General features: G+C 35.1%; 2 protein-coding genes across 2 annotated transcripts; one reads left to right on the forward strand and one right to left on the reverse strand.

Annotated features, from left to right (window-relative positions):
* Nucleotides 1-3,236: 3,236 nt before the first annotated feature.
* Nucleotides 3,237-4,144, forward strand: RALFL4 (ralf-like 4). Its single transcript, XM_007025530.3, has one exon. The coding sequence runs from the start codon at nt 3,484-3,486 to the stop codon at nt 3,835-3,837; it is 354 nt and encodes a 117-aa protein (XP_007025592.1). The 5' UTR covers nt 3,237-3,483; the 3' UTR covers nt 3,838-4,144.
* Nucleotides 4,145-7,257: 3,113 nt separating this feature from the next.
* On the reverse strand, nt 7,258-8,328 carry LOC18596829 (VQ motif-containing protein). The gene has a single exon (XM_018123260.2). The coding sequence runs from the start codon at nt 8,185-8,187 to the stop codon at nt 7,441-7,443; it is 747 nt and encodes a 248-aa protein (XP_017978749.2). The 5' UTR covers nt 8,188-8,328; the 3' UTR covers nt 7,258-7,440.
* Between the last annotated feature and the right edge of the window lie 4,150 nt (nt 8,329-12,478).

Here is a 12,478-nt window from a genome sequence, read left to right on the forward strand (position 1 = left end):
TTCACTTTTAAGTGCCAAAAGTGAGAAAAATTCTTTTTATAGTTACATTTAATCATATATATATATATATATATATATATGTATATATATAAATGACACCATCATTATTATTAATGAGTACTTTTTATATGTCTAATATTTTTTGAATTTTATTTAATTTTTTAAATAAATAATAATTGAATTATATATAAATTTTGTTTAATTGTTTAATATATTTTTTTATTTGATTTTGTTTTAAAGATGTTTTAACTCCACCTTCATTTAGACAAAGGTAAAGAGAAAAAGGATGCAATGGATCAAACAAGTCAAAAATAAACTTGGACTTGGGTCTACGTAATTTTTGTTAGGTTGCTGATTTGTAAGCTTTCAAGCCACGATCAAAGCTCAGTGATTGCTCCCTGACGAGAAAAATCAAACTCCAGTGTGTCTCACCCCCTAATAAGAATTAGATTTGTGCTAAAAGATTGCCATTGCAGAGATTGATTGTGATCGGGATTGACAATATTCTTGCCGGCAAACGTGGGGCTTACCTCGTGTTCTTGATAGGAGCGGCTCAATAAATTTAAAGACATAAAGTGAAATATTTAAATAAATTTTTTTTATTGAAATTAAAAAAATTATTAAAATTTTATTTTTTTAGCTTTTTGATATGTAAAATTTTTAATTAAAATTTTATAATCAAGTTTTTTTAATATTTTTTTAATTAATAATATAATCAATCTATTTAATATTTCTTGAAATATTATTAATTTTAAATAAAATTTTATTAATTTTAATTTTAAAAAACTTTTTTATCTTGAAACAACACTTATTCAAATTGTTAACATTATTTAAAAAGTAATATATGCATTTGAAAAAAAATCGAGTCTTCTTATATAATTAAGTATGTCAATTAGACTATTTTCTTCTTATATAATTTCTTTTTAAAATTTTTAATTCTGAAAATAAATCTAAACCATTAATATCAGAATAGTTGTTATATTTTAAGGAACATTCAAGATTAAGGTAATATTCTTTCAAATGAGGTTCACAGTTTTATGAAGATAATAAAAGAATAGACTTGTTGTGTATTATTTAGAGAAAAATTGAAGTTAAAGAAAGAAAGAGCAAATCAAAAAGGAAGATTTCAAAAGTAGATATTATACATTGAAAAAAAATAATTAGTTTTATATATAAAAAAAACTGTTGGAAATCATTAAATGTGTTGATTGAAAATAAGAGAAATAAATGAGAAAAAAATAGCTGTTGGAGATGATTAAATATATATATGACTGTTAGTTTATTGAAAATAAGATAATATAGTCGAGAATTAATTATATTTTAAAAATAAAAAATAATAAAAAATTAAAATTTATTAGATACATAATTAAAAAATAAAAAATAAATAATTTTATTAATTATTAATTATTTTTATATATTTTTAATATAATTAATTATATTATAATTATTATAAAATTATAAATTTTTTTAAAATTAAAGCCTCCTCAAATTGGGGATTAAAGTCCTTGCTTGAATGGCTTCATCAAAGGATCGGCCCTGGTTCCTAATTTCACTTTTAACTTCACCACCCACACTTCTGCTACAGATATTTCTTTGTTCCTTATTGTGACGAGTCATCCGTTCCCTGACTTGGAAACTAAACTCGAGATATTTCCTCAATAATTTCTAATTGCTTCCTGCTTTGATTGATTTGCATGTTCGGGGTCCCATCCCATTTAATTTTCAATTGGAGTAGAAAGATAAGTGTTTGAAATCTGAAATGAACGATCTGGAACGTCATCATCTTCCTATTAGGCAGATATTTGCCTTGCTAGGATGTACATGTCATCCTTCGGCATGCTATGAAGCTATTGCAACTAAAGAAAGAAGCACGACCCCAAAATAGTTTGGGCTATGGGTTCAGCTTTAGTTCTTTTATATTTTCTCAACAAATGAAAGAATAATAGTACACCTTGCACATGGGCCAGTGCCATGGCCATGGAGTAGTGCTACTCACGGTGTTGCAAGCATGCGGCCTAGAGTTGTTGGTTTATGTTATGGTAGACATCCGATCATGGCAATTTGACTAATCCATTTGGGTAAATTTTTTTACCAAAAACGAGAATAATAATTCAGTTCCCTCTTTATTGGTAAGCAAATGAACATAGTTAAAAACCCAAGTTGTGAAGATAATGTTATCGTTTTTAAATATTTTTGACTAAAAAGTAAGGGGTAATTCTTTCCTATTTATATTCAAAATAAGTCGGCACCCGAAATCACATGTACAAATAGAGTTTCCCTTTATTGTTGATGACCCTCGAAGTAGACTTATTGAACTTTAGAAAGGTTATGAGTTCAAGTCTAGAACTTCAGCAAACTTTGCTTGAAGGCAACTTTTTTCCTGATTTTCTTAACAAATATTGGTCAGGTAGTGGCTCCTCCAAGTCTCAGGATTCTTAGACAATCCTTACCAAGGTCTAATTACTCTGCCTTGTACTTTACTACTAGTTTGGGTTTTCCCTGCCAAAGTGGGAGAGGAGACTGCAGGTGAGGGAAGTCATGTGGCAGCCAAGGTAAGAATATTGTGCTCGAGAAAACCTTCGTTTTTAGGTTATGTTGCAGCAACAATATGAGCTTAACCGAAACCCAATTACTACAGCAATGATTGGGCTTGTCCCAAACCAGCCAGTATTATCTCTTGAGCTTAGGATTCTTACTCCATTACTAACTCAACCCAATTTGTCATAAGATTTAGGCAACCCTTTGATCAAATGGATAACCATGTCATGCCACCAGGCCCATGGATGAGCGCCCCCTTCGTACAAAACCAGGCTCTAAATGCAGAATATAGCCAAAAATTAGTCAATAGTTCTAACCTTCTCATCAGGTTTTTGCAGACTCTATTGCTTATAAACCTATGATTCTAAGCTTGTTTTTGATATTCATTGAAAATCTAGAAAATAGTTATAATAAACAGATGAACATAACCCTGGCATAAGTTTTGTCAACCATATATTTCTAGGGTGCCTCCAATTCCATCCTCTGTTTCAATTTGTTCTTGGCAGCCACCCATTGAGGTTAGCCAATTAGGGAGCTTGAATGACTATGATGGTTTTAACATTCCAATTACAGGCATTGGCAGTTGAAGAAACAGCTAGGTTTTATCTGGCAAAACCCTCCCCAAAAAAGAACATCACCCCGAGACCAAGAGAAAAACAAGGAGCAAGAAACGGGCACCCTCAAAAAATAAGCTTTAAATCAACAAAATTATGAACCACTAATCCCACCCCCTAAATTTCCCGTCTTTGCTCTTTTTTTATGCCAAAGAAGCTCACAGCCATCCCGCATTCGTTCTATAACTTTCTCTTCCCCTCCTTTATCAGGAAGGGCAGGGCTTAGGCATTACAACCCTCTCTGTCTCTGTCTCTCTCTCTCTCTCTCTTACAACTTTTCTTTCGTTCAGAAAGTTAGCATTTTGTTTTTTTCTTTTCCAACGTTCCCGAAATGGGTTCCAAGGTCTGGCTGGTCTTCCTTCTCTTGGCCTTGGCAATGGTGGCCGAGTCCACCACATTTCACGAGGCCAGCTGGGGTCTCACCCATTTTGGCAACGATGAGTTAAGTTCATGCATTGACGGACAGTGTGATGTTGAAGATGTCAGCCAGACATTGATGGATTCCGAGATAAATCGTCGCCAACTTGCTCAGAAAAGATACATTAGCTACGGAGCCCTTAAGGCCAACTCAGTCCCATGCAACCGTCGTGGAAACTCCTACTACAACTGTCAGAACAGGAAAAGAGCTAACCCTTACAACCGTGGTTGCAGCGCCATTACCCATTGCTATAGGTACACTAGTTGAAGAGAAAGTTCACCCAAGAGAGAGAAACCCCCAAAAACAAAATTTCTAGAGTCACCGAGCTTGCAATATTTCCTCCTCTGAATCCCCTTCTTCGTCTTCTTCTTCTTCTTAACTAATTCTTCCTTGTTAAACAAAGTTATCATTTGTATTTTGGCTTGTTTTTGGTCATAAATATATGTTCCATATGTGTTAAAAGGGTAGTGCAAAAGGGGGTCAAGGTGTTCTTGCTTTTGTAATTTGCACTAATTCTTAATTAATTATTTTTAATATGTATCTTCTGGAGGAAATTAAAAAAAAAAAGGGAAATGAAGGCTAGATTAAAATAATACTGTAGTATTCCAAATCTAATGAGAGCTTGGTAGGTTTTTCTCTCTACGTCCATGTTTTCCTTATAATGATAATCATTATTTAAGCCGAGATGAATATGTAATAGTTGCAGTATTGTTTAATTAAAGATATCTATCAGTCTAAATGTTTGAATGATTATAACTTTAAATACAATTTCTTTTATACGTAAGAATTCTGTATATAGACATGTTATTGACACTATATATATATATATATATATATATATATATATCGTAGAAGTTAAAATACTCTGCTGACAAAAGGGTGGAAGGCTTGCAAATCAGGGCGACCTGGTCCATTAATTCAGAAAGACCATTCCTTTGACTGAACTTAATTGCTTGTTGATGAAACAAATTTCAGAAAGGAAGTCTCAACTTTTTCATTTTATAGCTTGAAGATCACTAATGGAATGAATTGATTGTCGGGGTGCATTTTGCAGCCACCTGGTACCCAAAACCTTGATGTTTCTTTTTATTCCTACTAGAATAAGAATAAGATCTGTGTGTAAATCATTTTCTTCCATGGAATATTTATATCCAAAAAGAAAAAGGGAAGGAGCCTAGCGGAGCAATACGTCAGTAGCACGAGGAGGAGGGATCAGACCTCAAATTTCGGGTTCAACTTTGCGGCCACACAAGCATCCAAGTAAGAAACAGACGTAAAATTTCAGAGGTGATGAAAGGGGTTTGGTCAATAATTCAGATTGTCCCAATCGCCGTTGCCAAACAATCTTTCCAATCAAATTATGCTTTTTGGGTCCTCTTTCATCTACCCAATGTCCTCATCCCATTACACTCACACTCACTCACTCCTGTCTTCTTGTACACCCCTTTCAAAGTCTTTAATATTTTGTAATATTTGTATTGTTAAGGTTTTATTACCTCCTACCCTGCCTGTTTGTCAACTTGTTAACTTGTCAATTCATAGGTAACCTAGTTCTTATCTTTCTTTTATATCTTTTGGGTGTCAACAATAAGGCTAACACTACTAGGATTTGAACAAAATTCTCAGGAAGATTTTTTTTTTCCAGGGAATGTGAAGTCTTACGTATCCTTATCATCTTTGATAGTGGGAATAAACGCGTGGTGCCATTTCTGCTCATTTCTTCTTCTATGGACGGTAATGGCATCTTTCAGGTTTCCAAGTTTCGACCATGACATTTGTTTTTCGTAAAAGCTTCTTTACACGTCATCCATAAATAAAACAATGTGCAACATGAATTTGATCAGCTTCAGCATTCAGCAGTGATGCTGCAATGGCCGCAAAGCAACTTTCAATGGCTATGATACCATATTCGATTTGAATCATTAAAATCTATTTTAACAAGACTTTAACGGTTCATCTCATTTATTCGTTTGCTGATAGGAATTCTTTGATGATTCTTACACTCTCATTAACATACATCCCAACAGACTGATACACACTGTCAAATGCTATGAATCAAGGTTATGGTAGGTTGGATGAACAGATTTTAGGGGAAGAAATATGGGTTTGATGGATGAGCTGAGGGCCCGCCATGTGTAAACAATGGGTTCGCCTTTTTGATAGTGAAGGGGAGAAGAGGTCCTGATCTGATAATTTGGTAAGGGGCATCAAAACAGTGCACATGGAAGTTTCAAAATTGCCAATAAATGACCCACCAACCGCAGGGCTGCATAGTCTACAATCCAATATATATTCACACAAACAAACAAGGGAAGACAAAACAAAACAAATGTAAGAGGTGACCACAGCCCATGTTTTCTGGCTTTCCCATTTTAATAACAGCTCTTTCTCTTTCTCTTTTTTTTTTTTTTTCTTCTCTTTCTTGCCTTTCATCATCGCGAGTCCCACTTCCCCTCCCACCTGCACTTTCTCATGTCTCCATTCACTACAGTTTGGTCTCTTTTGAGTCAAAAAGTAGGGACTTAAAACAATGTTTAAGTGCAATATTCAAAGAAAGAAGAACTAACTTTGCATGATTGCTTTTACAACAATTCAAAGTTTCCTTGTATATTAAAGTACCCCTCTTACTCAGGCAACTCAAAGAAAAAAAAGGGGCCATTGCTTGCTTTCTCTTTCCTTGCTACCCTTCTTATCCAAGTGGGACCTTGAATTCACTGTCCAAATAAAATACCCTTGTGTGGCTGAAATAGTACCAAATTGGTGATCAAGTCCACTAGATTTATTACTACTTTTTTTTATAGAATATAGACCCCACCACATATATATATCAACAGAGACCACCCCCGCCCCCCCCTATGACCAAATATCATAAGTAACTTTAAAATTTTTCAGTATTAAAAAGTTGCATCAGATGGCAAGATTGAATGGGGCCCATTTCATATCCAATGGTGACATTTTTTCCGTAATGACCCCTTATGGTGGATCTACCCACAAGGCCAAGATGGTAGACTATAAATTGTTGCATTGAGCAGCCTAGACCACAGTTTGAGGAAGTAGAAACAGTAGATGTACTAACAATCAATAAATAAGAAAATCACGAGTGCATAAAAAGTTAGAATTTCTTCTTTAAAAAAAAAAAAAACACACAGAATTGCCTGCCTCCCTTGGCATCCTTTTTTTCCCTCACAAAGGAAAAACAAAACAAAAGAGTCAAGATTCCTTGCCCAATTATCTACTCTTTCTTTGACAGCTAGCCTCAAAGCTGCTTTTGCCATTTGATACAAACAAAACTTTTCCCATTCCAGCTCCTCTTCCTCTCTCTCTCTCTCTCTCTCTCTCTCTCTCTAATTGCCTCTCTGTTCATCTGCACTTCTTGCAATGTTTATTAATGTCTTAAAAAAGGCAAAGGAACTGATTGGGATCTCAGACTCCCAGTCACTCATCTTTTGCATTTATTGATAGAAAAAGAATTACCAGAGGGAGTAAAAACCACTGATTCTCCCCTTCAATTCACAGTCATCCATATAAATTAACCACTACAAAAGGCACTATAATTTCTCAAAATACCAAAGTTTAATTCCTTAATTCACTAAGCTTATTTTCTTATCGTCCTTAGCTCAAATTTCCTAGCATACAAACATAACAAAGAGGGAAAATAAAAGTCAAAACAAGCATAAAATTTTACAATTGAAGCGAAGATTTTCTCTTCATTCCTCTCAAAATATCCAACATTACAAATATTATCTCTTGTTTTTCCCCTTCCTTTCCGATTCCCCATCTTCACTGCCCGAACAATATATAAAAATCTTACAACATCAGCAGAATAACGAAAAAGCAAAAACAAAAAAACTAAAAATGATTCTTTTTATTTCAAGAAGAAGTAGAAGAACCTGAAACTCTAGGTGAAGTAACTGGAAAAAGAGGGAGAAGCCTAGGCTCCGAATCTCGCGGTGTAGATGCCGGTGATGGATGCAAATAAAAACCCTTCTCTTTAATTGCCTTCTCTTCAGCTTCCTTGTCTAGTTTCGCATTATTGTTAAAACAATTCGTGTAATTTCCAGGTCCAGATCGGTCAAACGGGTCGGGAATTAAGGGAGTAACAGGGCTAAGAGCCAAAGAAGGGAAGTCAAGAATGCTAGGGGAGAGTATTTCAGGTTTGCGAGGCGAAAACCCGGAATTGTTGGAGCCAAAAACCGGGTTCAACGGGTTGATCTTGAGGTTCTTGAGAGAGCTCCTTCGCTCGTAAAGCCTGAACCCAGAATTTTGCTTGTTTTTGGGGATGGATTTGATGGGAGGGATGTGGGTTTTCGGGTTAGGGTCGGATTGAGCGGAGGTATTTGGTTTGGTGGATGAAGCAAGCTTGGCGGTCTCGGAGGATCCCGTGAGCATCTGGACGACTTGTTTAAACGAGGAAGTGTCGGCTTGGACGAAGGTCGTCGGGTACGGATTGGCGGATTCGCATCTGGTGATGGGCTTAGGCTGTTGAGCTGGAGGAGTTGGCGGTGGTGGGTTGGTGTTGTTGCTGCTGCTTGTGCTGCTGGTGCTGCTGTTGGGACTGTGGCTCTTGGGAGATGCAAGGAAATTCGGGTTTGGGCTCGGCCTTGGAGAGGTTTCCATTTAGCTTTCTTTCTTTCTTTTTTTTTTTTTTTAGGGCGTCTTTGATCTTTGGACGGAAAGGGGTTGAAGAAGGGAAACGGAGGAGGAAAGAGGGGAGAGTCTGAGGAGATTTAGATGTGGAGGCGAGATAGTTTTTGGTACTTCAATTTTCGGTTTGGTAAGAAATGTTTTGGTGGGGACTTTGGGAGTTGTTTTAGTTGTGTTTAACCCCCATTGCCTCCTTTATGCCTGTGCTCGACACGCGCCTCCATCATTAATATATTCATTGTCCTAGTCCAATGAATAAATTATGAACCAAGAGCTCACCTAGTCACATGGTAAATTGTGAAGGAAACTTCATCTTTTAGCTACTTAAAAAAAACTAAGCAATTTTATTGTTTGACTACATCTATATGGTTTAATATTAGATTAGGAAGATCATCATTTGTGGTAATTAATGGATATAAATTTGATTGAATTATTAGCATTTAAAGGATATGAGTCACCATAAAATCATTTAATATTAAGTCAAAACAACTTTGACCAACTTTCCTTTCCAACATTTGTACCAACGCCTATCAAATTTATTTATTGATCATAGAATTTTGTTGACGAAAGCAATATGCAATAATAAATTCAAAAAAAAATTTATTAATACTACTTAAATCGAATTGATCTGTCCAATATTCATAATTTTCTTTAAATTTTTATAATATATTATATATATAGCATCAAGCAAAAAACGTATTTTTGTTTTCTTGTTATCTCTCAAATTATAATATACGGTGATGTTTGAACGCTTGATTAGAGGACCGAGCCCAGACACACGCGCTAGAAGCGAGAGTGTGGGGTCTAATTGTGAGGAAGTCCATGTGGTAGCATGCGATTGGTGGTGATTGGAATTTCAGACAAAATGGGTGGGGCCAGAGAGAGGAGAGAGAAAATTGAAATCGTCAATAAAAGTTTCAATATTTGGCATTGACTTATAAAACCTTTGAGTCTGACTACGGTAAGGTTAAGATCATATCATATCAAACAATTACTACTCATCATTTAATTTTATTATTATTATTGTTATTATTAAATAACATATTACTTTTATATTTATTTATTCATCATTATTGCATATTGCTTTGCCTTTTGATACCCATAGGACTTTCTATTTGCATGGGAGGGATTCTTGATTTTTCAATATATATAAGATAAATATAGTTTTCTTAAGGTTTAGATACTTCCTAAGTCCAACCTATCCTTCATTATTTGTCCTGATAATTCTTAATTCTTTTCCCTTAAAAGATATTAGTATTATAAATATTGGATGCAAATCCCTATTCCTTTCAATGTTTCATTTGATATTAATTTCATAATTTTACGTCTTATGTCCAATCTTATATTATTAACTAAAATTCTTAAACTCTAAACTTTAAACTATACACTCAAATCATAAGTTCAAACCCTAAATTTTTAATCCGAACATAAAAAATTTATGGGATACATGATATAAAATTATGAAAGAGATATCAAGTGAGACATATCTATTTTCATCTTTTTTAATCGAAATAATCTTTTGAGGAATAAATTTCATATAGTTTGGTAGAAAAATCATTTCAAAAGTCACTTTTCATTAGTTTTCCATTTTAAGCCTAACTAATAAGCTTTCTATGGAGATTTCTTAAGATTATTATTAGAAACATTGTCAATTATCTTAAAGATGGTATTTGTTAAAGTTCTACTACTAATTTTAATGACATTTAACATTAATTGAATCGTTAATTAATCATTAATGTGTTAATAAAATTTAAAATTAGCTTGTTTACATTAATTTTAAATGTGAAGTACTAAATTCATTTTGTAAAAAGAGTGTTGAGAATGGATAATGAAAAGCCTTCTATCTTATTTGTTTGGCGGGGGTTTGGGATAGCAAGAGGCAATAGGTCAGGCTAGCATGACCTAAATTAGATTATACAAAACTTGGCATCATTGGTGTTGTTTTGTCAGGTACAAAATTATGTTTTAAGTACATTGTCAGTTAAATATATCCTTATCTTTTGTGTTTTATGTCCCCACCCCCTCACTTGTATTTATCCTTAATTGCTTCTTGAGGATCAACAAAATCAGATTAACCCATGCAAAATAGAAATTTGGTCCCCATACTCATTGGGAAATTTCTGCAAATATTTCAAGTCATTATTCACTTACTAAGCATGTGTATTAAGGAAGAAAAATGGGTTTCTCTTGAGTCACTTTTTTCCCAATTTACAAATGTGTAAACCCTAATTACATTGTTGTGGATCATACAAAGGACAAGAGGAAAACCAAAAAGGATGGGAAAGGGTTGAAAACTGAAGGAAGTGAAGGGGAAAAATGCTTCCACCAATTCAGGGAGATGGAGAGTTTTGGGGGACGTTGGGAAAAATATACCCAAAGATTTCCACCCCCCAACACAAGGTCAGATCAGAATCATTGATGCCCACATTGAAGTTGATACTTATTGCCAGTATCCTAAGCTGCACTAATAATTTAAAAAAATAAATAAATAAAAGTGAAAATGAGAGGTGAATCTAATTCTCGTTTATGTAACCCTGGCAAGTAAAGTGCTGTGAAAATAAAAATAAACAAATAAAGGTGCAGAGTGTGAGAAAGGGACCACATTGGGCCACTTCCATTCCATAATGGGTAGGGAGGAGTGGGAGGGGGCTGTTTTCTGGTGTTTCAAGCTGCTCCTTTCAAGGAACAAACACCATTTATGAACTTGGAAAATGGTAGATGCATACAACTGGGCACGTTTATAAAACAATTGCAATCTTGATGTATTCGACATAGGAACCCTCTCCCCTTCCCCCCCAAAAGAGAAAGATCCTATTCCACTTAACTGTAGTTTGGGATATAGTTAACAACAGGCTGCATGAATTTTTACTGTTTTAGGATCCAAATAATTTACTCAACTAACAAGTATATATATGATGTTAATTGAAGCACTCTAACCAAGAAGGCTTCTAATTAAAGATGGGTTTGGGTAGGTAAAGAGGAAAATGTGGTAATATTAGCAAATATATCAAAGGTAGGTCGGTTTGACCACATAAATTAGGGGGTTTTTTTGGGGGGGTTAGTTGTGCTGAGCCAGTTCATCTTAATGACAGTGACTTGGATTTTTCCTCTTTGGCAGAGCTGAAATGGAAAGACCACCTCCCTTCTACCTGATATTTTAAACATACTTTTCATAAATATGGTTTCATTTATCCAATTCGGTAGTCTTCAATAACAAAAATAAGACTCACAAAAACAGAAAGACAGTATAAAAAAAGGCAGGAGGCGGCATTTATGTGCCTCGCATAAGTACTACTACAAGATATAACAAATTTAATCAACTGAAAAGGAAAATTGTGATTATTGTAGATTTAGAGTCAATTCAATTGTCTTAGGTTTGCTGGCTTGCTGCCGAACCATGTTCTGCACACAACTGTAAATGTTGACGTCATAGCTTCTAGGTTGTAGTTTTTTGTGACCGAAGAGATGAAATATGGGGTACTGAGCGCAAGTGTTTTCATTAGGCTTGAGAAGAAGAAAGCAGGACAAAAAGCCCTGAGACAAGCAAATTTTTGTAGGTCGATCCAGGCCTAATTAGCATCCTGAGAGAGAAAAATAAAGAAGGCCCATCAAGCCCTGATACTTGACAGGCTTCTTCGGCCTTGAGGGACTTTCAATGGCAGGCTTCTCAATCCTTCTGCATCGAGAGGTTGAGGAGATTCATTCTTGTCATGTCTTGATTCATGACTGTATTGATCTACTTAGAGGTGCATGTATTAAGAACATGAAATTATTACAAAATCGCGATGACTTGACAGAAAGCTATATCCAATAAGCAAATGTTGATTAAATTACAAGAAAAAGAAAAGGAAGGTCCCTGGTCATGGGCCATGGGATTGTCACTGAGTTTGGGGTAGCATATTCCCCTACTTGAAGTCACTAAAACAAAAGTACGCAAGCCAAGCTGAGCACTTGAAGCTCAGATTGAGTTTAGTGGACTCGGGCACTCAATTTTGCCAGCCTATCTGACACATGGTGGCAGTCCCATTACTCTCCCTGAAAACGTTGTTCGGCCTTTTCCTCGTGAAATCAATGATCTGCAATCTCCATTCATAAGTCAAGGTTCAAGGGGCCACACGGGTGTGAATCTCTGTTTGCACAGTTTATAAGAATAGCAATGCTGGCCATCCAGTTGATGTGATTTCAGACTAGTAGATGATGATATCACCATGACTGATCAAGCAAATAAAAGCCCTCTCGAGGTTTTCTCAAAAAAGATGGCTAA

This window comes from Theobroma cacao, chromosome 6 (genome assembly GCF_053813885.1).
Source record: "Theobroma cacao isolate CCN51 chromosome 6, ASM5381388v1, whole genome shotgun sequence".
In the NCBI taxonomy this organism is placed as follows: Eukaryota; Viridiplantae; Streptophyta; class Magnoliopsida; order Malvales; family Malvaceae; genus Theobroma; species Theobroma cacao.

Bases quoted from the DNA above. Each gene is read 5' to 3' on its own strand.
- RALFL4 (XM_007025530.3), top strand. From the start codon at position 3,484: ATGGGTTCCAAGGTCTGGCTGGTCTTCCTTCTCTTGGCCTTGGCAATG.
- LOC18596829 (XM_018123260.2), bottom strand. From the start codon at position 8,187: ATGGAAACCTCTCCAAGGCCGAGCCCAAACCCGAATTTCCTTGCATCT.